Source organism: Tribolium madens, unplaced genomic scaffold, assembly GCF_015345945.1.
Source record: "Tribolium madens isolate multiple individuals breed KSU strain unplaced genomic scaffold, Tmad_KSU_1.1 Scaffold_96;HRSCAF=242;Tcas5.2_LG5, whole genome shotgun sequence".
NCBI classification, from domain to species: domain Eukaryota; kingdom Metazoa; phylum Arthropoda; class Insecta; order Coleoptera; family Tenebrionidae; genus Tribolium; species Tribolium madens.
The window spans coordinates 9604426-9630963 of NW_025401068.1; the positions used below are offsets into that span (position 1 = coordinate 9604426).

Genomic DNA, 26538 nt, shown 5'->3' on the forward strand with positions numbered 1-26538 from the left:
GAAGTGTTTTTTAAGTGCAAAAAAAGAGAGCGGAAGCTGAAAGAGTTCACACAAATCGTTGGAAACTTAGTCGAATTGAAAAACAACTGAGACGAACAGGTTCGCTTCTTAAAACTAAAAAAACCGCGGTTCTTAGTGATGAACAAGAAAACAGAAATCTGAATGTTCTGTTATCAGTCGAAGAAAATCCAAGAGAACTCACTCATCATAACAAACAAATTAGATTTGTCAAACCAACGATTAAACTGTATCCAAGCATTTTTTATTCACACCTTTTTTTTTTAAATTAAAAATCAGGCTACGCGACCAATTTCCTTATAAAATTCTAAGATTTAAGATGTTTTCTGATTGCATTGTGTTACGCAAAATGTAATAAATAGTGGTTTACCGTATCTTTCATGTCAATTATTATTGTTTGGAGGAAAAAAAACATAGGTGTTCCATTTGAAAAACAAAATTTGGTAGCATTTCCGGCAACACCGGATATGCTAAAAAAATTTGATACATTTATTAAGAAAGCCAAGAATGAATATTATTACTCAAACAACATTTACTTTTTGATAAAAAGAAGTAAGTTTAGGTGTTATTAGCCGGGGCGACTTGGACCGAACACCCTGTATATATGACTTGGGATGACGTTTTTTATAATCCAGGCTGTGTATATCATTCTATTGATTTATTGAAACATTGATTCATCTGCATAAAATAAATGGAATCTGAAACTTGGAGTGAATTTGAATCAGTAATAAAAAATAATAAAACAAAATCAAAATCACAAGTTTTTTATTACAAAAATTTATCATTGCCTTGACGATGCCAACTTATTATGGTTGGCGTTACACGTATACCTTGGGATTGATAAAAGCTTCGGAATTTCACATTTCGTTTAATTAATTTTTTATGCATAGTAAAATCATTATTATGTTATATGATGAATTCTAAGTAAACGCATTATTTGCTCTTTTCCTCTGTCGGCATTTCAATTAACAATTTTTATCTCATCGATAGTACAATAAACAATATTGGAAAATAATATTATGGAATGAAAAGTGTAAACCAAAGCTAAATAAACACGTGTGATTGCGTTGTGAGATATGAACACGTGCGTTTGTACTGTTTTGCAGGGTCCTGACATGCAGGGTAAATTTATTCAAGCGTGGAAAATGTGCTTTAGCCCTATTCCAGGACCGGCTCAAAATAATTAAACCAATGATTGAAAATCTTGACCATATTTTTAATAATTATGTCTCAATAATCTACCTCACACTTTAAATTATTAATTTTTCTGAAATTTCTTTCATATTTTGAATAAAATTACATTAAACATGTGGTATGAAATCAATAAGAATGCGGTCCTGGTTCAGGTGTCTGTTTGTGGGGTGCAGATTAGGTCGAAGGTGTAATTTGTGGGGTCCACTCGTATCTACTCATTAAAAATATATCGTGCATTTCCGTTATTTATGACAGTGGAAGCACCCCCGAGGCTACTCACTGAAGAAATATTGTCTGCAATAAATCCACCACATTTCTAATATGTGTTTTTAATTACCCATAGTTAATAGAATAAGTTTACGATGAGGAAGCGAATAGGTGTGATTAATGAAGTTCGTTTCCGGTACCGCCAGACATTTAAGTTTCAGTTATGAAAAAAAAAACAACCCCTTAGTCGTGGTATAAAATGTGAACAAATAGAAAGCACTCTAGTGCAGTAAGCATTGCAATTTGTCACCTAATCCTCTCTTCACGCTCTTTTATTTGACGAGTAATTTCGATGTGTGTTCACAGAGTGTCTGTTCAATTAGGAGTTGTTTCTGTTGCGTTTAGTGTTGATTACATTTTTGGTCTACTGTGAGAGAGAATCTGATGGAAACATATGTATCAACTGAACACCCTTGTGCAGTTTCGCTGCATAGGGGCGAAAGTGCAACTACATTAAAAGGCTATTAACGACTCAATAGATGCTAATTTACTATAGTATAGTGTCGAGAGAATAAACACAAATGGTCATTTTGGAAAATTAAGACGTTACATACGAATTTATTTTACTTGTTATTATTGTTTTTTTTTACTTGTTATTCCTACTTTTTTTTAGCAATACAGTTAGTTGATTTGACATGTTATCATATTACCAATTTAACCCATTTTATTTGTGATAATTTTATGTGTAATTTTTTTGAAACTAATAAAATTTAAGCCTTTTTTTATTTCATAAATTGTATTTTTAAAATAATGACACATTTTTTTTCTTTTTAATTTACTCCATTGTAAGATGCTTTAAAAATAGGTAGAAACACATTTTCTATGAAACAACGCAGAAAATTAATGACATCAATTGCATAAAAAACTTTTCAAATTGATAATCAAGGCTGATGTCATAGTAAAATATCAAACTTGTCAATAAAAATCACCATTATTTATAGTCACCCAGCATTAGGCTTCAAATTTATATAATATAAAGATAAAGTTAAATTGAACAAAACAAGAAAAAATTGAACATTTTAGAGATTTTACATGGCTTTTTTTAAGCATCAGTTTAATAAAATCTCTTGACATATTCGAAATTAACTAATTTTCATTTATAATATAAATGAGCTAAATAAAAAAAAATGTCAAATTACTCGTAGTTTAGATAACTCTTAGATATATTTAGTAATTGGAATAGCGATATTTTAAAATGCTTAACAATTTTTTAACAGTTAAAAAAATAGTCTAATCAAATAAAACACAGATACAAGGTGTCCCAGTGAGTTGAAAAAGTCCAGTAGTGACCTTTATATGGTAAAATTAAAACAAAAATTGTATAGGATATTGATAGATACTAATCTAGTGCATCACCTAAAATTATTTTCAACCATACACCATGCCCCAAACCCAAAAATAAGTTACGATACAAACTTGTGTTTTTTAAAATGAAACACCGTATGTTTCTTGGCATTTTTAGATGTATCCTTTTAAAACAATGTTTTTACGCTAAACTTTTATTACTTGATTTCGCTTAGTTTTAGAAATAAGACGGTTTTTTAACAAAAACATGCACTTTTTAAAAATTTATTACACAAAAACTAAGACAGCTAGAACAATTTTTTCTTACTTTTGCAAAGAAAAAAGTATAAATAAAGCATAAATAAAAAAAATTCTTGCAAATGCAACACACTAAAAAGTGTTCCAACCTTATAGCTTGTACCTTCTTCTTTGCGGTAGTAAAAAAACATATTTCTAGATGTCTTAGTTTTTGTGTCATAAATTTATATTTTCGTTTTAAAAAAGTTTAGCTTAAAAACACTGTCCTAAAAATCTACATCCAAAAACGCTAAGAAACATATGGTGTTTCATTTAAAAAAAACACAAGTTTGTATTGCAACTTATTTTTGAGACACGCTGTATAGTTGAAAATAATTTTAGGCGATGGACTAGATTAGTATCTATCAATGTCTATATTTTTTTTAATTTTACCATTTAAAGGTCACTAATGGACTTTTTTAATTCGCTGAGACACCCTGTATGTTAGACTTGTAGGTATGAGTTGTATGACTTGTATGTATGCTTGAAGAGCCTAAAATTGCTCTTTATTGCTTTTGTTTAACAAAATTGAACTGATTCAAAAAAAAATCATTAAGGTTGTTTGCTATTAAAAAATTGCAATTTACATTTACAAAATTTTTCAAATTGTGATTGTTGTTAAGATATAATGAAAATGAAATTAATTCTGCTTTTGAAATTGTGAGTATTAATTTATTAAGATTGTCACTCAAAGTCAAATGCAACGAACAAAATATGTAACACATTTGGAGATTATCATGCATTGTGCCCTTTTTAAAAATTTCTATAGAAATAGGACCTACTACACCTACCTACCATTTTTTTTAGTAAAATTTTAATATATTTTTTGCAACACTAATACCTAATACTGTTTCTATGGTGCATTTAATTTCTTTATAATAATTTCTGTATTTAGTAGAATTTCTGATTAGTTCTGCAAAAAATCTTGAAGTCAAGTTTTATAGTTCTATAGTTTAAAAATATTAGCCTATTAAACTACGACCTCGATTTTTAAACTGTCTATAAAACTCTAGTTGTCTTAATAGCAAATATTAATGATATTCAAAAAAACTTTTTACCAGTTCTAAATACATTTTTTGAATGCTGTTTTAAATACATATCTTACATTTATTACTTCCCAACAATGCAAAACTTATATTTTTAAGCAACCTACTAAGTATTTATTTAAAAAAAAATGTATGAAATATACCTAGCTAAACATTACAAGTTGTCCACTTCAATCTGGAAAATATCCACGTCTCTCTAAAATTTCCGTTTTTTAACTTATTACATGGCTAGTTTTGTTTCTAAGGCGATTGGCAAAAAATAAGAATTGTTGTGACTTGCAAAGTTATAAATGGATAAAAAAATCTTATTTGGTCAATACAAGCGAGAGCTTTCGTTGTGTTAGAAGGCGGAGCTTGCTCGTACCACCCCTAAGCGCCGGCGTATCCGCAAAGCTCATTTACGGCTCCGGATATTCAATGTGTCCTTCGACACTGCCAAAAATCCGGGCACTCAGTCCTCGGAGACACGTGTCTCTTGTACAAATGACACGTGGCCATACACGTGTCTTGTCATAGAATACAAATAAACGTTTAATTGAATGTGATGTGATGCATATTTTAACATGTGGATGTATTATGAGAGTGCTTGTGGTAAAATTGCGATAGGGAATAGTTGAATATAATCTGGGTGTGATTTTTGGTTAAAAATTATTGAAAAGTGGGACAAGATGTTTAATATGGAAAATATTGACGTTGATCTTGTAAACCGGCAGTTCTTTTTCGATTCTAGTCCTTTTATTAATGGAACTGTTAGTAGCACTGGAAGTACAACAGGATCATCTAATGGTAGCGATTTATTTCTTTATGATGAAAATAGTAGTGATTCCGTCGGTTCTTCGTATTCATACAACAGTGATCAAGAAAACAGTTCTGGCTCAAAAGAGTAAGTCATGCTTTTCCCAAACATACGTACTCCACACTTCCCTTTTTTGAATATTATGATATGTTTAACCACAAGAAATAGGTGACAATAACCTAAAAAAATATTACCACCTATAGACAACTAACATTTTTCGATTCGATAAGACAATTGCTAACTAAATTATTCAAAGGCAAACAACTTGTTGAGAAATTACAATAAAACAAAAAGTATCTGAAAAACTAAATCTACTTAGTAAAAAAGTTTCACTAAACATTTTAAACTTCTTCAAAGCACATATTTTTATAATTATACTGAATTTATAAGAAAAAAATATAGAAAGTTTTTCCAAATACATATTTAGAACATTTTGTCTAATTTTTCAAAATTAATGTATGTAGCATCTTGCCTAAATGGCTTGCTATAGTTTGTGTAATTAAAATTTGTCACTTTTCTGATTAAAAAATTAACTTTTTTCTTTTAAACCCTTTACAATGAACAATAAATTAATTTCAAATACAATAAGGTTTTCCTCATTTTATTTGTTATTCTTAAACATTTCGTCCTTGTTTGATTAAAAGTTTTTTTGGGTTGCGTTGCGTCAAATGGCGTAGTTAAACCGATCCAAAACATTTCTGAACACTACGTATACCTATAACATTTTTGTAGGTATTTGACTGTAATTTTAAAAAAATAAAAAATCTAATTTAAATTTGGTTGAGCTAATTTTAAGGTATTTCTATTCCGTTTGCTTTTTTATTTTAAAAGATTATTATTACTTTGTTTTAAATATAATAAGAATTATTATTTATGTAAGACTTGTGTTATGTTATTGTTATTATCATCCTTTTTTTTAATTTAATATTTTTTATTATCGAATGATCAAGATAATTTGTAATCGAGTCATTCTTAGATCCGAAAACTTACTTAATTTGTATTCCGAAGTAGATAATCCAATAGGATGTACCTAATAATATAAGGTACATAATAATTAATAATTTTTTATTTCATTTTTTGGCTTAAATCAACTTATAGTTTAAAATAATATGCGATAAAATGTTAAAAATAACAACAAATTTACATTTGGATGTTGAAATACAAAATTAATAGGCCAAAATTTGGTCTTGCGGTCTAATTAACATAATTATGTATAACAGCCCGGTGAAAAATAACTAGCGAACTAGTCCGGTAAAAAGCTCGACAGTTATCAATATTTACTTACTTGTCCAGCAAAAACTTACTTACCAGACTAGTTACGTAAACTAGTATATTTTTAAAAATTAAAATTAAAATGTTTATGTAATTTGTTGAAATACAAAAATAGTTACTCCTTTTTATTATGCATGTATGCGTAAAAAGTTGCAGAATATCTAATACTAATCAGTACGACGGTTTACAGCACACTTAATTGCAATCAAATTTTAATTTGCAATTAGGTAGGTACCTAATGTGATGTTTGATGTTTGGAATTTGACAATTTAATTCTGAATTAAATTTTAAGTAGCTTTCTGGAAATCGACCGAATGTCTTTTGACATCAACCGATACGAAAAAATGTTACTTTATTGTTTGTCGATAAATTAAACGTCAGTAGCAATTTCCCATTTTAATGGAAACAAAATAATTCTCGATACAAATAAATACTTATTAAAAATAATGTTAACAATTGATCAATTCTAAGTAAATATTTTATAAACATTAAAGCTGACCCTACGAATTATAGGTATGTAAGCAATATTTCTTGCTTCAAACCAAAACCAATTTGAATTTAATTGATATAACAGTGCAAATTAATTATAATTGATGTGATAATGTACACTTGAAATTAGCACTTTAGGCACTACCCAAGCCTACAAAATTATTCTTCAAGATCACTTCTGAATTATAAAAAATATATTTTTGTAAGTAATAACAACTTCCAGCCTATGAATGTTAATATTTCATTATTGTGTTCTCAAATAGAATCATTATTAAATGTTTGTTATACTATTAGTAACTACTGGACAAGAAAACAAATTCAAATTTTAATTCATAATTCAAAAAATCAAAATCAGATTGCAACTAACCGATCCTTATTAGTTTATTAATTTAATAATATTCCAGAGCTACAACATATAGACTACCTACGGTAGTAATAACTATTGGATAATAATACAATCTTTAAAGTTCATATTATATTATGTTATTCAGTAAATATTGATTTTTGGCAATACCAATAAGAATTAATAAATGAGCAGTATATCGGTAATAAATTTGAAAATGTGAAGTACGAAAATAGTATTAATGATGGCTGTAGGCATCAATTGCAGAAAAATGTAACACAGCTCAAAAAGTTTAAATTTGAAAGTAAAAAATCCGGAATTTTTGTAACTATATAGAAGACATTTATTCTTATATGCATTACTCATGTCGTTTATTTTTTATTATGCTGTTTTATTTTACTGATGGTTTATTATTTCCAGTGACTACTGGAAACTGCCAATAAAATGAAAGTATACTGATCTTTTAATTAGTTCCCTTAAATTATTCAGTAGTGATCAATGCTAGTGACAATTCTTAGAATAAGTACTTAGTTTGAGAAATAGAAATGATTAAATTTTTACTATCTTGAAAGACCTTCCACGCTGAATGACTATATTTTTTCTCAGCGTTTTGCAAAATATTTTGCACTCTGTATACTTTTCTCTTATAAAACATTGGTTGAACTACTTTCAGAGGTCGCTTGCACCGCCACAGACGTCGAAACAAATGTCCCCAACAACAAATTCAGCAGAGACAAGCGGCCAACCTTCGCGAAAGAAAACGCATGCAATCAATCAACGATGCCTTCGAAGGTTTACGTGCCCATATACCCACCCTCCCCTACGAAAAACGCCTTTCCAAAGTAGACACCTTAAAATTAGCTATAGGATATATCAATTTTTTAAGCGAACTTGTTCGGACCGACAGAAACTCCAACACTGATTGTTACAACGGTCATAATCGGAACACCCAAAAGGACGAACCCAAAAAAGTCATCGTGAGAGGTGAGTTATGACATGAAATGAGTAAATAATTGTCGTATTTGTAAAAAAGAACAAGTGTGTAATTAAACGCGAATGGGTCTTATCAATACACAATGACGCTGTGAAACTCGTGGTTAGATTGATCGAGCATGGGTCAGGGGGCGGACCGCCCCTTCAATAATACAGACAAGAGGTATGATAGCACCCGATCGTAATTCGTTACGCAAAGCAGCTGTATCCTGTATGATGTGCACAAATGCCATAAATTCAAGGGTGCGAGAATAAATTTAAGGTTTGGTGCTTGATTATTTTCCAGGATCTGGAGGATTATACACGGCACACTCCTTATCCTGGTCCAGAACGAAAGAATCCAACTCAAACGGAATTATGCACGCCAAGGTCTGGATACCGGAAGATCCAAGAACAAATAAAGACGGCAGCAGTTCTTCTTTTAATCTGTCAGATTGAACTTCCTTATCTACTACATAATTATTATTTTTTCGTGTTATTTTTTGTTTGTTGTTATTGTTACTTCTATTTTTTATATAACTATTCCTAGTCCAAGCTAGTCACTAGTGTAATACTCATTAGAGATTTTGTAAATTATTGTAAATAAAAATAAAAATTAAATACCTATTTACTTATCTGAAAAGAGTTTTTTGTTATAAAGAAAAAACCCATTATTCTTATCGTACATCCCAAATAATGCGCCATCTTGATTTATCGTGGGAAAGAACAAGTGTGACCAATAGCTGCGGTTGGAGGAATATCGACGTCTAGCGCCGGGTGACGTCACAGCTAGGAGCTGATGCGTGGGAATTTTGCAGGTGATTTTAATTCGTTCTCCTGTCTGAAAACTTGCTACAAATACGTAAATTATTTACTTCACTTAGGACACATTATAGAGACACCTCGAGGTTGCTTCCATGGGCGCCCACAGGGGGGGGGGCAGTGGGGGCCGTTGCCCCCTGGGACAATAGTGGTTGCTATTTTATATAAAAAAAGATTTTTTCGATTTTTTACAAACTCATACAAATTCATGAACGAAATAAGAAACACTATTTACATTTTTATCACGGACTGAGTGATATGAAAACAGACGAATAAATCGGTTATTATTAATTTCGACTCTTTTTTTGCCCCCCCTGACCATAATTTCTGCGGGCGCCCATGGTTGCTTCTGATACAAATATCCGATTGATTTCGTAGGGTTTGCAAATTGCTTTCAACCAATGCAAAAACAAAAAGGAGATCAAAATGCGTCTTACATTGTTACCTGTTTTCATCAAAAGAGTAACAAAAATCAAAATTGAAATGCACCAGTCCCGAGATAAGTTCTTCCACCTACTTCCTAAGTAATTAAAAATATAGATTTTTTTCAACAAAATCCTAATTTTAAAACGCCGTTTTATTGTAAAAAAATCAACATGTATTCGTATAAAAATATGCGGTTCTTGTAAATAAAGATTACAATCAATTGATCATTTATTTACGCGAAAGTGTTAATCATTTTTTGAAGTGTGTTTATTCGATAATACAGATTCAGGTGTGCACACAAACACCTGTACCTCACAAACAGTTTTGTACAAAGGCGAAAAACATTATTACCTATAGCCATTAAGATAAAAATACAGCGTATAGTATTATAGTTTACTGACATTCTTGTAAATTACATTTAAAACTACTATTGCTCTGAAAACTGAACCTTACCTTATTAATTTATTTTCAACGACTAAATATCAAGGTTTATAAAAAATACTAAAAAAAATTCCTAATGTATCAGTTGACTAAATAATAATTGTACCTGATTAAAAATATCAATACTTACGCTGCAAATTGTGTTATTTATGCCTTGAATTGAAAATTTACAAATTTTGTGTAATTCAGATGTTCGAAATCTAAAGAAGCACAAGCAATGTTAACAAACAAGAGTTTTTGTAATTTGGTATGTAATATACAGGTGTGCCAGAACTCGCGCTCCAGAGTAAAATTTCAAGTAGGATAAGATACCAGGAACATGAAAAAAATGTTTAAAAAATTCTATCTGACAAAAAATTTTGACTAATGACCTTGTATATGTTTTTTATAATTATTTTGTAAAAGTACAAAAATTTTATCAACAAAAGCCACAAATAACGTTAAACAGAGTTACAATTTAGCTTTCTTGTATCCTCTTCTAATAGCCTGTAGCAAAAAAACTTTGAAATGTATAGAGTCAAAGTGCAAAATTTAAACTCGCATAACTTCTAAATTTTTATAGATAGAATTTTTTCCATGTTCTTGGTTCTTGGTATCTTACCTTACATTGCATTTTTCTCTAGGGCGCGAGTTGGCGCACTCTGTAGGTACATCAAATTTTATTCAATACCTAAAAATTGACATTTCAATCGGATTTCAATGTTGTTGAAACATTTTACTACTTCTAATATTCAGACAAAATTTATTTATTTAGGAAAATTGTCATCAAAAAGTGTTTAAAAAAATGTAATCATTTGTGCAGCTCTAAAATATAGGTTTTTATTGTTACTAGATGTCGCACCTAATAATAAAACTCCCTAGCAAGTAATTAGTGACAAAAAGTTCGTAGACTTTGTTTAGAGAGATATTTTTTTGCATTTATGGTGCACATGCATTAGAAATAATAGGAATCCAAACAGAAAGAAAAATATATATTGTTACAAATGGCACATCAGCAATACAGGTGCTGTCTCTGTTTCTGTTTTAATAATATTTTCGTAAGGGGGCAAATAATGGGTATGATATCCAGCTGCGTATACTTGTTTATTTAATTTTAAATAAATGCAGGGAAGACTTGAGTGGCATTAGGGACGTAGAATATCGTGTTCACGCCTCGCTAAGGGGATTTTGAACCTCCCATTGTGGGTCAGAAGACCGGAATTAAGTTTGTTGTTGTACTTCCTGGACCTAAATCACCGTTTCTGATTCAAATGTCCATTTGTAGAAATACACAAACGTTTAAGTTTAAAATTTGTGCTTAGATAAACCTAAAAGTAAATAATCGAAGATAACTGATAACCAAATTGATAATTAATTCAAGTAAATCTAAATCAAGAATTAGAATATAATAGTGGGGAGTTTATTTAGATCCCCTTTCAGATGGGTATCGTTAATCTGTGTATTGTTAAAGGATTACTATCTTTTTTACTGAGGTTAGATCACGCCAAATTAAATACTAGAATCGCGATAAGTTGTTAACAATGAACTTTTTCTGCTTTTTCAAGTGTTAAATCAATTTCACAAAGATTGGAATCATTTTCCAATTCTTAGATAATAAAAAAATGCAATGCCTACCTAAATGTTGACCAATAAATAGGGACGACACACTAACAAATTGTTAAATAAGGTTTACATAATTTAAAATCAATTCCAACAATAATAGTCATGTGACATCCGTTTGATTTAGAATTGCACAAATCTGTGAATGAGTAAATATAATTACATTGTTGTATACATCCAATTGCAACAGACAAACCTAACATACTAACCATGTAGTACATAGTAGTACATACATGGTTAAAAAATAGTACCGAGTGTTTATTTAAATTTGGCCTCATAGTTGGCGGTGACGATTATATGTGTATTGTGAACGGACCACAATTTTTAATACGCCCGGCGAAGTGTCAAATGTCAGATTAATAATTTTCAATACGATGATTCGTTTACAATCAAACTTTCATGGATATTAAAAAAAAAAACATCCCTTGTTAAATATTAAAGTACCATTGCGTACAAAAAATGCAACAATCATAATTAAATGTGAAACGACGGTCCTTAGTTGAACTTATCATTGAAGTTAGTTATCAATAATGATGTTCCTGGCATTTTAACGTTTTGATTATTTAAATAAGTCAAATTTGACGTTAAAGCCTGTTTTACAGTGAATTTTCAGAAAGTGTGAAAAATTTGACGTTCCATTTTTTTTATCCGGCATGATACTTGTACATATTCCTTTTGCAAACCTAAACATAAACAAACTTCTTACAGATAAACTGTAACTTATCATTGTTTTTCATGCCCTTAAATTCTATTTTTTTATATAAAAATTATACGAAAAATCACGGGGGTTGACCGGTGCGTCATCTGACGTTTCTCCTCACCACGTTTACATCGCGATGACAAAACGTCAATTTTTTGACGTTAGGTTCAATATCTACGAATTAGAAGTTCTTTATTGATAAAAGTGTTGCTTTGTACGATTCTTTGCAAAGGCATTTAAAATTTAATGTAATAGATTGGAAATGACGTTCTACATGCAGTGTATTCATTACATCATTATCTTTTCCAATGCTTTTGGATGTTGTATCTAAAACTCGGAATTTTTAGTGTACATCAGTATAAAACCGATTTTCTAAATAAGAAGAAAACGGATGCAAAATCTGTATTTCATAAATAGGAATCATCATAAATATAAGGAGCATGGACAAGTAATTTCTTACATTGAGTTTTTTTAAGGATTTAAAACCATAGACTATCTTATGCATTCTTCCAGGTAAGAAAAAAGAAAAAGTTGAAATTTAAGACGTCTACAAAATAAAGTTGCATCTTACATGCTTCGAAAACAAACAATAAACGTTAAGAAGCTTTTATTCTGATCTTAGGAAAGCCAGAAAATTACTTATGTGAGAGTCAAAATAATGAGTCGAACTCAGTTTGTAGGTACTGTTAATTACTTCATTAAATAATGGACTTCTTAAACAATGCTCATATTTACCTCAAATATCTCAAATAATCACAATTTTATTTAGAGAGTGTGGTTTGTGCCATAGCAGACACAATATGTAAAGTACTAAAACAGCATTTGAATGGTTTTTTAAAAGATTGGCCCCATTTTTTGTAGAATAAATAAAGGATGAAGGGGGGCTAATTTTATTCGGTGACCCCTCATTATCTCAATTTTTCACACTAACACAAGTGTATTTATGCCTGATTTCATAGAAGTTACTTAATCGTAAGGAATTATTAAAAGAAACCAATGAGAAGCAGAACAAAAGCAAGAAATCCACCAATAAACGAAAAATCCTTGCAAATGATACCAAAAAGACTTTCAACGACAATAATGTTACTGTCAATGTCAAATTGACAAATTCACTCAAATATGACATTTAAGTGGTTTAGTTGAAGTACATATGTAAATTAATATTCAAGGCTACCATCCTTAGAGACCCTTTAATTCTTTCAATTTACATTGTGATAGATTTTTTTATTGCACTTTTAAGTTGGTAAGGAAAAAATGAAATTGATGCACCGGTCTACCCTCCTGAATTTTACTATATTTGTGATTTAAATAGAATCATAAAACAACGAATTAAACTGTAAATAATAAAACAATGTAAAATTGCTTTCTCATTTAAGTTTTTTTGCTCTATTTTTTCTACTTCTTTGTGACAAATCTGTACTTTTTTAAAGGTCTGTAGACCTCAGACATGAAACATAACATAACCTCTATAAGTGACATAATTAACCTCAAAAACACTTGCAAAATGCTCGTCTAATTACTTAGTTAATTCATGCTTATTCGCAAATTTTATAATGAAGATAAGTAGTGTTTTTTAAAATTTAGTTATTCTAAAGTCCAATAATGTTCAGTCGACGTGTATCGAAGTTTTTAATCAACGTGAACCGGTATTTACATACATCAAAGAATTGCAAAAAGGAATTTGAACACCCTCTTTTGAGAACACTTAGAATTTTGAAAGAAGATTTTTATCGAATTGAAGGCGCTTCCAAGAATGAACGCGAGAAACAACGTGCCCTCATGGGCCTTTTCCCTAGACATGCTGATGTTCTGATCATTGGTGGAGGAGCAATTGGCTCTTCTATTGCTTACTGGTTAAAAGAAAAAACTAGTAGAGAGGGCATAAGAGTTGTGGTTATTGAAAAAGACATGACGGTAGTGTGGGTCTTGACGCTATTTATTCTATTAATCGAGAATTTGTAGTATTCAAAATGCACCACCGTATTGTCACCAGGAGCATTACATCAACAGTTTTCTTTGCCTGAAAATATACAAATGTCACTCTTCGGAGCTGACTTTCTTAGAACAATTAAAAAAAGATTTGGGAAAGGGGCTCATGTTCAGTTTCACCCACAGGGGCATTTGGTTTTGGCAGATGAAGTAGGTGCTCAACAACTTGTTGATAATAGTTTGATAGAGAGAGAATTTGGTGTTATTAACGAGTTACTAAGTAAAGAACAACTTAAAAATAAGTAACAAGCAGAAATTAAGATTGAGAGAATTTTGCAATAGATAATTCTAGGTTTCCTTGGATGAACGTTGAAGATGTGGAATTAGGTTGTTTAGGGCTAGAAAAACAAGGCTGGTTTGACCCTTGGGCTTTGCTCTCAGTAATGCGATACGGTGCTACTGATTTGGGAACTCAGTACATAGAAGGAGAAGTTGTTGATTTCCTTTTTAAAGATAAGCAAGAATATATTGGGGAGGGTATGGAAGATACTTCATACGAAGCTGTCCGAGAAGCAGTGGTAATTTCAACGCAATAATAAAGACTAATTTCTTGTTATAAGTACTTTTTTTCAACTTAGATCTAATTTCAGGCTATCGCACTTTTGGAACGTTAAAAAGCCTTGTTTAAAATGCTCACTTTCGAGTTTTTTTTAATACAAAAGTGAGAATGAGGCAGTGTTAATCTTGCAGTGCTTTGCTTTCAGATAAAACTACCAGATGGCCAACACAAAACCATCGAGTTCGCCTACTGTATTATAGCTGCCGGCACTGAAACCCTGGAATTATCGCAACTTGCCAAGATTGGAAAGGGACCAGGCATGTTATCAATACCGCTTCCAATTGAAAAGAGGTTGAATTGAAATTATCGTAGTATGCTATCTCTAAAGCCTTTTTCTACAGAAAAAGATATGTTTATAAATTTGACTGTCCAGAATCACCTCCCGGAATTAATACTCCTATGACGGTCGATCCCTCAGGACTGTATTTCCGTCGACAGGGTCTCGGCGGTTCTTTCCTATGTGGCTTATCACTGCCAGAAAAGTGTGAAGAGTCCCCACAAAATTTTTTTGATCACCAAATTTTGCCCGTATTACAAAACCGAGTACACAAATTTTGCGATATTAAAGTTAGTGTACTGCATTTTCAAAATTTAATTTCATTAATCGTTGTCATTGCAGCTAACAAATTCATGGTGTGGAAATTATGAAAATAATTATTTTGACGATAGTGGAATAATAGGACCTCATCCCTACTACCACAATTTGTATATTGCAACAGGTTTTAGTGCTTACGGCATTCAACAAGCACCAGCGATTGGTAGAGCTGTAGCCGAGCTTATTATAGATGGTGACTTCAAAACCATCGATTTGACTAGGTTTGGCTTTGACAGATTTATTGTAGATAAGCCAATGTACGAATATAGACAAATTCAATAAAAAGAACATTTGAAAATGAAACACATTTTATCCTACAAATTCTATATCTTACATAACAAAAACAAAATCAAATATTACAAAATATACAAACAACATTCACATACATAGTCTATGCTTACTTTCTACAAATCTTACTTTATAAAAGTACAAAAAATCCCAAAAATATTTGCAAAAAAATAGGGATATTTGTAATTTCAGTTTTTCATATTACAAAACTATTACTATTTTCGACAATGGTTTGTACAAGAAAATTAAATGAATTGCGTGTTCATTACTAAACTAACAAATATACAAAATAAAATCACAAAATTATGTTATTAATATTTACACTGAATAATTAGCTAATATGGCATTGTTACTGGCATAAAAATGCGTAACTTAAAACTATTAAAGACTTCGTTTATGAACCAGCTTTGTGATACAATATGTTATTATTCTTCTAGTAAAATCCCTGAGTATTAAACTAAAACTATACATTGTCACTCTAACATTGTACATTTAGCAAAATTTTAAGCTTCACGCATTTTTAACCATGAAAAACTTCGCATGCATCTTAATTATACATTAACAACCTTATCGTCAACAAACGTCGGTTTTTTATTACTGTTTTTAAAATCTGACTAGAGGCAATAGAAACATAATTGAGCATATTGCAGTGGCAGTGAGACAGTAATAATTAACTCTACAATAAATGAAACCAAATAAAGCTAAAACATTACCCTAATTAAAAATAAAATTGCGGAAATACGCCTTACTCACTCAAATAGAACACAATTATGTTAATGATACTTTTAAAGCTTCAGTTGAAAATGTACAATTTTAATTTTATTAACAATTAACCACAAAACTAAAAAAGCTGTATTATCGATTTTCAATTTCCAAGTTACTGAGCCGTTGACAGATTTTTACACAAGGAAACTATTATAATCTTGAAAAATTACCAAAAAAACTGGGCCTATAGGTTATAAACAAAGATTTCATTGGATTTGTAAAAGCTGTATAGACATTAACTAAATCATAAAAATTAATTGTAAATAACTCTTTATTTTAATTCTTACTTCTTTAGTTATAACATATTTCAAGTAGTTGGTAAAATTTTTAAAATTACATGGAATACGTGTATTATATCTAGTCAACAGGATATGCCTGGACATATTTAAATATTAAGTACGGTTAGAAACAGAGATCATTGTATATGCATCTCTAACAATAAATAAAATTAAAATCTTCAATTCTTACAATTCGACCATTCCAACGTTCATGATGAATAATGAGAATGACTGTTTTTATTTTCATAAAGTCAGAAAAACGAATGCGTGATTACGTTTTTCTGCTTTTAAGAAAAACCAATTTATGAAAGTCCATATTTTCATTGTACAATGATTCAAGGATAATCAACAAATTGTGTATTTAGTGATTTGTCAATGCAAGTCTAGAAGTCTCGTTATGCTAAACGATGGATCCACATACTCTCAGCTAGGTTTCGATGATGACTGATGATATATATCTGAGTCTCTTCTAATTACCATCTGCGAAACAAATCTTAACTAAATAAAAACAGTAAACTCGTTATAAATAATAAAACAAGCATAAAAAAGCAATAACGTAACAGTATTTCGATGTTAGTAGCTTGCGTATGATCATTGCCAGTTAATGAAGCATCAAATAACACTTTAACAATGTGAAGGAACACTTTACAACGTACAAAATAACAAACTAATACTATAAAAGGTGCTCCAATTTATTGATTATCAAAAAGTGTGTTATGTGGATACAGGTTTGTTATGATACGAAAAAAATTCTGTATTTACACAAACTAAGCTCAATATAAAAATGCAGTGATGCAACACGACACGATTTCCTGACTCAAAAGAAAATGATATGAAACAAAGAGTGCAACAACTTCTAACAGTCAAAATACCTGTTGTTGCGACGAAGGCCCCTGCCCCTGATACAATGGATATGGTTGAGGTCTTGGTGCAGAGCGTCCACTAGTGTCTGCATTTTGTCGAAGCAGACTACTATTGGGATACCCTGAACCAGCCGGCGAATGTCTATAATAATTCATTGTAAAATGTTCGCCATGAATTTTTATCAAGTTAAAATAAAACCAACTCACCTAACCGATGGACTGGGTTGAGATTGACTCGTTGCTGGACTTCGATGCGAATGCGAAGTGGAATACGGTTGAGAGGGATCTGAGGCTAAACCGTTTTCGACCGGGGCTACACTCGGATGTTGCGAACCCTGAGGATGGGCGGGGTAGTTGGCACCGTTTCCGCTATGTCGCCCTGTTCTAGGCACATCGCCGTGACTAGCCCCCACAGCAGGGTGTATGTTGTTGACTGGAATTTTAATTTATTTCAATATTAATGACATTATACTGTTTTTGTCTAAGGGAAAAATAAAAAAATAATAATTTTAAGCCTTTAGAACTTACCTGTATGAGCGTGGGAAGATTGAGGTGTCGCAGGTTGACCTGTCAACGGAATCGCCAACCTAGCATTAACAGCCAATAAATGATCTCTTCTCTGAAGTAACGAACTGACGTGTTCTTCCAGTCTTAAATTTTCAGCACGTAGTTGATGGAGACAAGACAATAAAGACGCAACTGTAATTTTTTAATCGTTATCACACAACAACACAGAAGGGATAGTACCAACACTCACTGTCAAAATGTTGAGCTTGCTCCATTAAAAATTGAGATCCTTGTTCCCATTGCCTTTCAAGCAACTGGTCTAGTGTTTGAGGTATGTTACCACCTCCACCTCCTAACATTGATGAAAAACCGCTCCCGGCAGAAGCAGTACTCGAACCACCTACACTGCTTGCCCTTGCCTAAGAATACACAAACCGTTGAGTACTAACATTCAAAACCGTGTATGTGAACAATTTATTTACCGAAGCGATCACTCGATGATGAAGCTGAGGACCCATCATGGTTGAATTATCACTTGCGCTGAAAATACTATGCGCTTCCAATTCGGAATTTAGATGATCGGACATTTTTTGTGCCATGTTGGAATTGGGATTCAGCTGATTGCCCAGCATATGCGGGGCTGTCACTCCATTCTGGAAACTAAAGACAAAAATCAAAAAACTTTATATTACTAAAAAGTATACAGAATGTACCAGAAATAATTAAAAGAAAAAGGAGCTAGTTAATATAGAGCTATAATTAAATGTATTATTTTAAAGTTTATCTTTTTAAGAAAATAATTTAAAAATCTTAGACGCAAAATCAAACAAACAATGAGGTGTCTGATTCAAATTTTTAACTTCTTCATTTATTTATTAATTTTATAGTTGTAATGGGCTAAAAAACAACTTGGTACATTCTTTAAAATCGTAAGAATTCAATTCATTTTTATTATAGTAGAACTTTGCTGTTTTTCTCTTATTGTCACTTATTTCTGATATCGCATTTGAATATTCTCTCTTACAATTTTATATCTTTCATATCTTTTGGTGACTGCGACCTTGCAAGAGATGAAGGAGCACTCTTCCTAGATTTTGATTTCCCTCGACCATTCTGCACCGACGCAGCACCCTGACTTTCCGAGCTGGGACTACTCGGTGGCGAATCCTTAATCTGTGACTGACTTATACTGGCGAAAGCCCCCGGCTGTGGCGGGGTTGAATTCTGAGATCTACTGGAACGTTTCACTGACGATGAAGAAATCGAAGTATTATTCAACTGATTAATAATCCCATTTGCTCCTCCTGAATTTCGTTTCTTTCCTCGACCACCTTTCTCGGATTTTTCCACCGAATGAGATCTTTTCGAAGCCAAGTCTTGATTCGACGGAGAAACTTCCAATTCCATGTCCACCTCCATTGTGACTGCATCCTGCTTCTCGTAAGTTATTTTTAAGCCACCTCCACTCATTTCTGAGGTTATTATCGAACCTCCTTGATTACTACTACCGCCAGTCATGTTTACTGATGTGGTATTTGACGTGTCTCTGTCTCCTGGACTACTGACACCTCTTTCTGGATGTATGACAGATGTGGGTGTTACCACACTTGCTTGGTTATTGATAATTTGAGGATGGGGACTTAAACTAGTACTAGTTAGAGGCACGGAAACCACCAAAGAATTTACACTATGAGGTGGACCTGATTGAATTATGGATTGTGGAGGTAGTGATGGTGAAGGTGCCGTTTCGACGTTGTCAGTTAGTGACGATGTTATAGAAGAGTTGGATATGGTTTTTATCGTTGATATTGAAGTTAAGGCAACGATTGGTTGGTTTGTTAAAATTGACTGCGTTGTCTCCACCTTGATCTGAAAAATGAACACAATTCAAAACAAGTTTTTTATTTTATTAGAACCTTTTAAAAACTCCCGTTTATACGCACCTTTTTTGGCTTCTCCACAGGCTCTCCGACCACCCCTTTCTTCTCTCCCGCAGAAGCCGTTGCGGTCAAATTCTCCGCCACGACGCTGGTTGTTGAATTGACGACACTTACAGTTTCACTGGGCACCAATGCCACCGGCGTAGGCGTCCTCGAATTATTCTTACGTTTCTTCGAACTCTTAGAATCCTTAACGTCCGTTTTACTTTGATCTAAATCAACTTTGTTGTCTCTAGAGTCTGTTTTACTGTCCGCGTTACCACTATCAACACTAACACTGTTGTCTTCGACACTTTTGGCACTGCTTCTAACACTAGAACTCGAAACTTTCAGTTTATCTGAACTTTTACTACTTGAATTATGGACGGTTTTCTGATGTGAAGACGATGAAGAACTCGACGAGTTTTTCGTACTCGAACTCGTCTTAGACGAGGAGGCTTTGCTGCTCGAACTCGTCTTGCGTTTGGATGATGACAGTTGAGATGAAGAAGTCGACGATTTCGTCGAAACGTTGTTTTCCGCTTCCTTCTCGGAATTTGAATCGGAGAGGTGATTTTCCGTCGATACGGGCTTATAAGGAGGGATCGTTTTCACGTTACCACCTTTCTTCTGTTTTATTTGATATATTTGAAATCGTCCCAACATTCAAAATTATTGTTAACTTACCAATTTACTATAATGATGCTGACAATAGCCACAATATTTGACGTTGTCCAAATAGTTTCCAGCTTCCTCGCAAAGCAAGCCCAAACTCTGTGCACAAGTCACATGAAACTGTTGCTTGCAGCCGGCCTTATTACATTGCATACATGCACCAACCGATGCACTGGAAGCTTTTCCCTTTTCTTCACATATGTAACACGTCTGCAAAACAAGACTTTTCCATTTTGCATAATCGACAATAAACATTATAAAATATGATCAGTGAAATTAGTTTTGTCTCTATAAATTAAGAATTGTTACATTTAAATAGCCAACTTAAATTTCGCACTTGAATTATCAAACTTCTATATGTGAATAAAATGGGCTTAAAAAAGTAAAACAAACAAAATGTCATATCTAGATTTAGTTTGCATTGATTAATAGAAAAAATACATCTTTATTTAAACGCTAATTAACTCTTAGATCTGAGATCTAACTTTTGCTCAGAAAAGAATACTACAAGGATCCGTTTCAATAAACTGACCTTATTAAAACGTTCTGTAGGAATTAATTGAAGCTGAATCGGTTCCATCGTTGTGACATTGCCAAAACGTACTTCTGGAATGTAGAGAGCACAGACCACGTGAGCCCAACCTGAATTGTCGGTGCGCTTGAGAGCGCCATGTTTGCTGGGACACAATTCGCATTTCTGTAAATTTAATAATTTAATGAAAAATACAAGAATTAATAAAATATTTAAAATTTAAAAAATATTTAAAAAGCACAATGCGTACCACTTTAACAGACCGTTCTTGACTCTCGCATTTGCGACAATACCACGGACCAGTGGGAACAGTAACTATACCATAGCAGGCTGTAAATAATTTAATCAAAATTAATGAAAATAAGCACGATTTAAGGCTAAAATAAGACAAACACGTGGCTGGTTGCAGTTACTGTGTAAGATAAATTTACGTTTCAAGTTGACAAACAGGCTCAGAGGGGGTCATAAAGCTATTTATTTTTATACCTTGTCCCTTTCTCAAACTACCTGCTTAAAGATGTAATCACGATTTTCGTACAATTCTCACCAAAGTATTCCATGTTCAATACTTTAACTAGGCTTGCATTCGGGTTTTTCATCATAAAAAAATAAACAAACCGTGCCATTTTTTTGTAAAAACGGTACCAACTTTTAGATTTTTATAATTTTTACACAATTTTAAACAAATAAATAATGTACCGAATAGTTTAATACTCCTAACTAATTTTTGAGAAGAATTTAATCTATGAATCTGTATCTTTATTATAATAAATCGATTTAAATAATTTTTTGGAAACATCTACATTTTCCCCTAAAACCCTTATTAAAACTGTTTAGAAAATTCAAAATGCTACATGCTTTGGATATACATACTTTCACTTGTGAAATACATTAATTTTAATTAATACATTAATACAACCCCAAATGAATTATTAGATATAAGAAATAATTTTGTACATATATGATAAAAAAAGATAAACTTTACCAAACAGTACTCTCAACCTGACGTTTCATATCAATAAATAAAGTTGAAATGTAATACTTTCCAACTTTTCACATGCAAGGTAATTTGATTATTACTTTATAATCGTGAATAAAACAACTTACATATTTCCAATAAGCTAGGAAAATGTATTATTACCAATTACAGTAAGTTTTTATTCTGCAATTGTAGGGTGTAAACTAACATACCTACAATTAAAAAAATAAAAACCTATACCAAAAGTCTTTTACATAGGATTGTTATATAAGCTTTTAAAATCAATTGTTTCACGAGTATTTTGTTGCACTGTTTGTTAATCTGGCTACAAAACAATTTCGATGACATTTTTTTTTGAGAATGAGATAAAGATTGAGATATTTCATTCCTATAATCAGTTCTAGGTCGAAAATTTAAAACATTTAGTCTTAATATTATCTCGAAAATTTTGTAAATGTATTGCCATCGCTGATTTTTAATGATTCGATTATGTTCGATTATTTAATAAATTAGACTTTTTCTTTATAAAATAACTATCTAGATCTATTTGAGAAAAAAAGCTTAAACTTGTTTGAAAATTTAAAAAAACTCAAAGGGAAAATTTCTGTCGAATAAATACATAATTATGTATTTTGCAAAGACATGCAAAGGTGTCCGAAAAAAAAAGTAGTAATTTGGGACATTGAAAAAATTGTTACGGTGTCTTGAAATAAAAGACAAATAATGCAAACGAAGCAGTTCAGATTCTATTGCCAAACACGTGGCTTATGAATATTACATTTTCTAAATTTTTTGTGAATTTTAAGTCAACAAAATTAAACCAACCGCGTCAAGAAACAAATAAACACTGAAATCTATCCCTGTATTTTTTTTGTAAAACTGCTATGTGGCGACGTCTAACTTGATACGGATGTCTAAACATTTTAACTACTGACTGGGGCATTATGTTTTTGGAAAATAAAACAACGTCCTGTTTTATTAATTTTCAAATATCATTGGGCACAGTAGACTAAAAGACTTAAAAACTATTCTCTAATGTTTAAAATAATCTCTTTCAACAACCACTTCAATGCACATTATTATGAAAACGAGTATATACACGGTGTCAATTTTAAAACTTGCAATCGCCAATATCTCTAGAACTAAAAGTTATTGAGAATCACACAAAACCGTTTCGGTGGTTTTTAGGGGGAATTAAAATGGCATGGTAAGTGACGCTCCTCCACCCACCCTTCAAGCCACAGCCACCTTAAGTTGAAAATTTTAAATGGCACGACCCTACTTGCGATACATCGTTGGAAAGCCCATAACAAGCGCTTTTCAAAAATGTCATACAACAGCCTATTTGGTAAAGTTATTTTTCCAATTATTCAAAAACGAAGACGTTAAATTTCATTTTTTTACTATATTTCAAATCGAGCCAAATCGATTAAAAGTTGCGTAAATTGTATTATAGTGGCTGAAAACGGCTATTTAAACACGTATTGTGTTAAAATACATTGATGTGTGATGTTTTCTGGCTTAAAATTCAAGAAAATCTGTTGAAAATTAATCAAATCGTCTTATTTTGGACAGAAACGACGAATAAACACTCTTCTGTGTTCAAATCGAGCAAAATTGCCGAGTTTTCTGGCCTAAAATTCAGCCAAAACGATTGGAAATTAATCAAATAGTCTTATTTTGGCCGGAAACGACGAATAAACACACATTTCGTTGTTTTTGTTTAAGAAAACCTTGCAAAATAATGTATTTTGTCAAATAAGTAAGTCAAGTAAATAGCCGTTTTCAGCCACTATAATACAATTTACGCTACTTCTCATCGATTTGCCTCAATTTTAAACCAAATCTGTGTATTTCAACAAAATAGACGCTTAAATAACAGTTTTCTGCAAAAATAAAGGAAAATGGAATTGGAAATAGCTCAAATGCTTTATTTTGACTGAAAACAGTTATTTCATTGTTGAAATACATTGATTTAGAGCCATTTCTGGTTTAAAATCGAGCCAAATCGATTAAAAGTTGCGTAAATTGTATTGTGTCAGTTATGTCATTTTAATTTCCCCTAGGAACCAAAACGGTTTTGAGTAATTATTAATAACTTTTTCAGTTGAAAGAAATTGCCGATTGCAAGTTTTAAAATTGACACAGTGTTTATACTCTTTTTAATATTAATGTGCATCAAGTAGGTTGTAGAACTCTAAATACATCTTTAATTTAAAGGCTAATTCACAAAAAATGTCATTAATGTCATTCGGAACAAATTTAATCACATCAGTAATGACAAATATCTTTAAGTTTGCCACCCTATATTAATTACGCTGTTAATGTTAATTATTTTTTGCTACCTGAGGTATACATTTATTTGAAAATTTTTTTAGGGATGATTGAGGTTAGAATTGTTTGAATTTTCGCATGGTTGCCACCATAAAATGATCCCTTTCAACGGCTACTTCGAATCACAGTAATATGAAAACGAGTATAAGTCTGATAGTCAGTCAGGGGCAATGATTGACAGTAGTAAAAAATAAGGTTAACTATCATAATGCTTGCTTTACAACTTTGTGACTCAAGTGATTTTGACGACCAAAGTAATTTGTCCCCAACTGTACATAAACAAATAATTTAGAAGAAAAACTCATGTTCCATAAAACACCCGAAAATCAGTGAAAATTTTATAAATAAGTGCGACCTAAAAAATAAAAGTAATAATAAAAAAGATTAGTCTTGAAGTGAGAACTATCCAAAAAAGTTGTAGTTTCCAAACAGAGGGCGCTACCGATTCAGTTGCCCTGCCACCTGAGATCGAAATTTCCATATATATATAAAGGTTCCAGATCTATTGCTTTTTCACGTACAATTTGGAAAAAAGTAATGCCATGATTCTAATTTGGCGCTTTACATTAAAACCTCCAAACCTGGCCCAGTCATTCTTCCGCAACGTCAATATTGTCACTCATTACCTTGATGAACAGCAACAGTGCAAGATTGTCCATCGCAGTACACAAGTGGATTTTCAGACCATCCTCTATCGTCAGAACAAACGCAACAACCTCCTACCATTTCCCTCATAATGCAAAGAAGCGGAGTTTGCTAAATTAGCGATTTGACAATCCCACCCCACATCTCCAATGCAATACGTTCACATTCATTTCTAGACCGTTTTGTTGTTCATCCTTGTAGCCTAAAACACCAGAGCAACAACATTAGTAAGACTTCCGTTTTTGGAAAAGGCGCTCGCTTTGTTTACGTGATGCCAACAAAAACATAATTACTCTACGTTATGTAATAAGATTTAACGTAAATGAAACATGAATAAATTGTATTTGCTTTGCTTGCACTGTTAACCTATATAACCTTCTCATATAAATAGAAACCTCCTGGTTTGAATTGCTCGAATCACACTTTATTTATTTACACTAGCGTGTTCATAGCGTCATGTCAATTTCTCAAAGAAAAATGCTCGATATTAGATCGGAACTGTTTGATTTGCAAAAACCTACCGGTGTTTACCTAATGTGAATTTAATTAAACGAGTTATTGAACCACAATGCACGTACTTTTGCATTAAAATGCATTTTAAACACATTCTTTTATAGAGCAACCATTTTGTTTTTTGTTATATTTTGGTTTGACTGAACGCGTACTGATACATGCGCAGACACCACCAAAATTCCGCCAAGTTCAAATTAATAAATCAATTAACTCTTTTAATTAGAATCTAAAGTGGTTAAAGTTATTCACAAAGCGCCATAAACAAATTTCATATCTTAGGAAGAGTATTAAAGCAAGCATTATTAGTATACGCACTCGGAAACAGCTGTTTTCCCCTAAAATGAATTTTTTCCGGACTCAATAAAATAATAGGCAAAATGGTTATTTTAGGTACTCAGCCCACAAAAACAGTTTTTCCGGACTAAAAAATAAAATTGGTTACTATGGTGGCGAAAATTCTTTAATTAATAAGAGGTGTGAATTCGTGTTTTGGGAGCTTTAACAAAAAAATGTTTGTAACACGTACTTACCTAAAACGTTTTTGCGGACTCATCTGCTATTCCAGACTCGGTTTCACCTCGTCCGGAAACAGCAACGATTCGTCCGCAAAAACTGTGTTTTAGGTACCTGTAACAAAAATAACTATTTTAATAATAAAATAAATCGGTCTTTTTATTTATTCATTTTTTTTTTCTTGAAAAAACTTCTGTACTTCTAAGCACTTATTGAAGAATGATGGATTTTAAAAAATGTTAAATATACATAAAATTATTAGTTTTAAGTTTATTAGTTATTATTAGTGTTTTTAAAGTAAGTATCCCGGCGCATCCACCATGTTAATCGTAAATTTAAAAAAAAAAAACGCAAACCATTTACGAAGACATCCAGAAAGACTGAGTCTGTTGGCAACAAATTTGAAAGTATTTTTGTTAATAATCTGAAACACTGCAACCGGATACGGTTTTGCTTGACAAATACTTGTCGTACAACCCCACAATAAAATTGTTGAATTGTTCTTAATCAAAAGAGTACTCTAATGGCAAGCTTTAAAAATTAGGGTCAGGATTGCCAACATCATATTCAGTCATTGTAGATCACTTTGTAGTTTATCTATTAAATTTTACTCAATTT

The 26538-nt window shown here is 31.8% G+C and overlaps 3 protein-coding genes across 9 annotated transcripts; 2 read left to right on the forward strand and 1 right to left on the reverse strand.

Annotated features, from left to right (window-relative positions):
* The first annotated feature begins 4719 nt into the window (after nucleotides 1-4719).
* On the forward strand, nucleotides 4720-8522 carry LOC123013258 (pancreas transcription factor 1 subunit alpha). The gene is made up of 3 exons (XM_044411685.1): nucleotides 4720-4989; nucleotides 7680-7990; nucleotides 8286-8522. Exons 1-3 carry the CDS (start codon nucleotides 4775-4777, stop codon nucleotides 8435-8437), a joined length of 678 nt encoding a protein of 225 aa, XP_044267620.1. The 5' UTR covers nucleotides 4720-4774; the 3' UTR covers nucleotides 8438-8522.
* A 4588-nt stretch (nucleotides 8523-13110) lies between these two features.
* On the forward strand, nucleotides 13111-15412 carry LOC123012781 (FAD-dependent oxidoreductase domain-containing protein 1). The gene is made up of 6 exons (XM_044410912.1): nucleotides 13111-13880; nucleotides 13929-14197; nucleotides 14248-14473; nucleotides 14660-14805; nucleotides 14856-15081; nucleotides 15134-15412. Exons 1-6 carry the CDS (start codon nucleotides 13569-13571, stop codon nucleotides 15389-15391), a joined length of 1437 nt encoding a protein of 478 aa, XP_044266847.1. The 5' UTR covers nucleotides 13111-13568; the 3' UTR covers nucleotides 15392-15412.
* Nucleotides 15413-15416: 4 nt separating this feature from the next.
* On the reverse strand, nucleotides 15417-25548 carry LOC123012780 (protein AF-10). 7 transcript variants are annotated; one of them, XM_044410906.1, is made up of 13 exons: nucleotides 25416-25548; nucleotides 24876-25096; nucleotides 21187-21266; nucleotides 20937-21101; nucleotides 20417-20614; nucleotides 19754-20359; nucleotides 18835-19679; nucleotides 18293-18470; nucleotides 18061-18229; nucleotides 17832-18002; nucleotides 17511-17736; nucleotides 17313-17445; nucleotides 15417-16920 (listed from the first exon to the last, which is right to left on the reverse strand). In XM_044410906.1, exons 2-13 carry the CDS (start codon nucleotides 24982-24984, stop codon nucleotides 16864-16866), a joined length of 2937 nt encoding a protein of 978 aa, XP_044266841.1. In that variant the 5' UTR covers nucleotides 24985-25096; nucleotides 25416-25548; the 3' UTR covers nucleotides 15417-16863. The 7 variants fall into 7 exon arrangements, with proteins under 7 accessions (XP_044266841.1, XP_044266843.1, XP_044266844.1 ...); XM_044410908.1 differs by having other exon boundaries at nucleotides 25426-25542; XM_044410909.1 differs by having other exon boundaries at nucleotides 25473-25535.
* Nucleotides 25549-26538: the final 990 nt, after the last annotated feature.

Excerpts from the sequence above, each read along its gene's own strand:
- LOC123013258 (XM_044411685.1), top strand. The coding sequence starts at position 4,775 with ATGTTTAATATGGAAAATATTGACGTTGATCTTGTAAACCGGCAGTTC. Across the intron at positions 4,990-7,679 it reads AACAGTTCTGGCTCAAAAGA|AGGTCGCTTGCACCGCCACA; the intron begins GTAAGTCATGCT and ends AACTACTTTCAG. Across the intron at positions 7,991-8,285 it reads CAAAAAAGTCATCGTGAGAG|GATCTGGAGGATTATACACG; the intron begins GTGAGTTATGAC and ends ATTATTTTCCAG.
- LOC123012781 (XM_044410912.1), top strand. The coding sequence starts at position 13,569 with ATGTTCAGTCGACGTGTATCGAAGTTTTTAATCAACGTGAACCGGTAT. Across the intron at positions 13,881-13,928 it reads TTATTGAAAAAGACATGACG|TATTCAAAATGCACCACCGT; the intron begins GTAGTGTGGGTC and ends GAGAATTTGTAG. Across the intron at positions 15,082-15,133 it reads ACAAATTTTGCGATATTAAA|CTAACAAATTCATGGTGTGG; the intron begins GTTAGTGTACTG and ends TTGTCATTGCAG.
- LOC123012780 (XM_044410906.1), bottom strand. The coding sequence starts at position 24,984 with ATGAGGGAAATGGTAGGAGGTTGTTGCGTTTGTTCTGACGATAGAGGA. Across the intron at positions 20,360-20,416 it reads AGCATCATTATAGTAAATTG|AAGAAAGGTGGTAACGTGAA; the intron begins GTAAGTTAACAA and ends CAAATAAAACAG. Across the intron at positions 18,230-18,292 it reads ATCATCGAGTGATCGCTTCG|GCAAGGGCAAGCAGTGTAGG; the intron begins GTAAATAAATTG and ends GTGTATTCTTAG.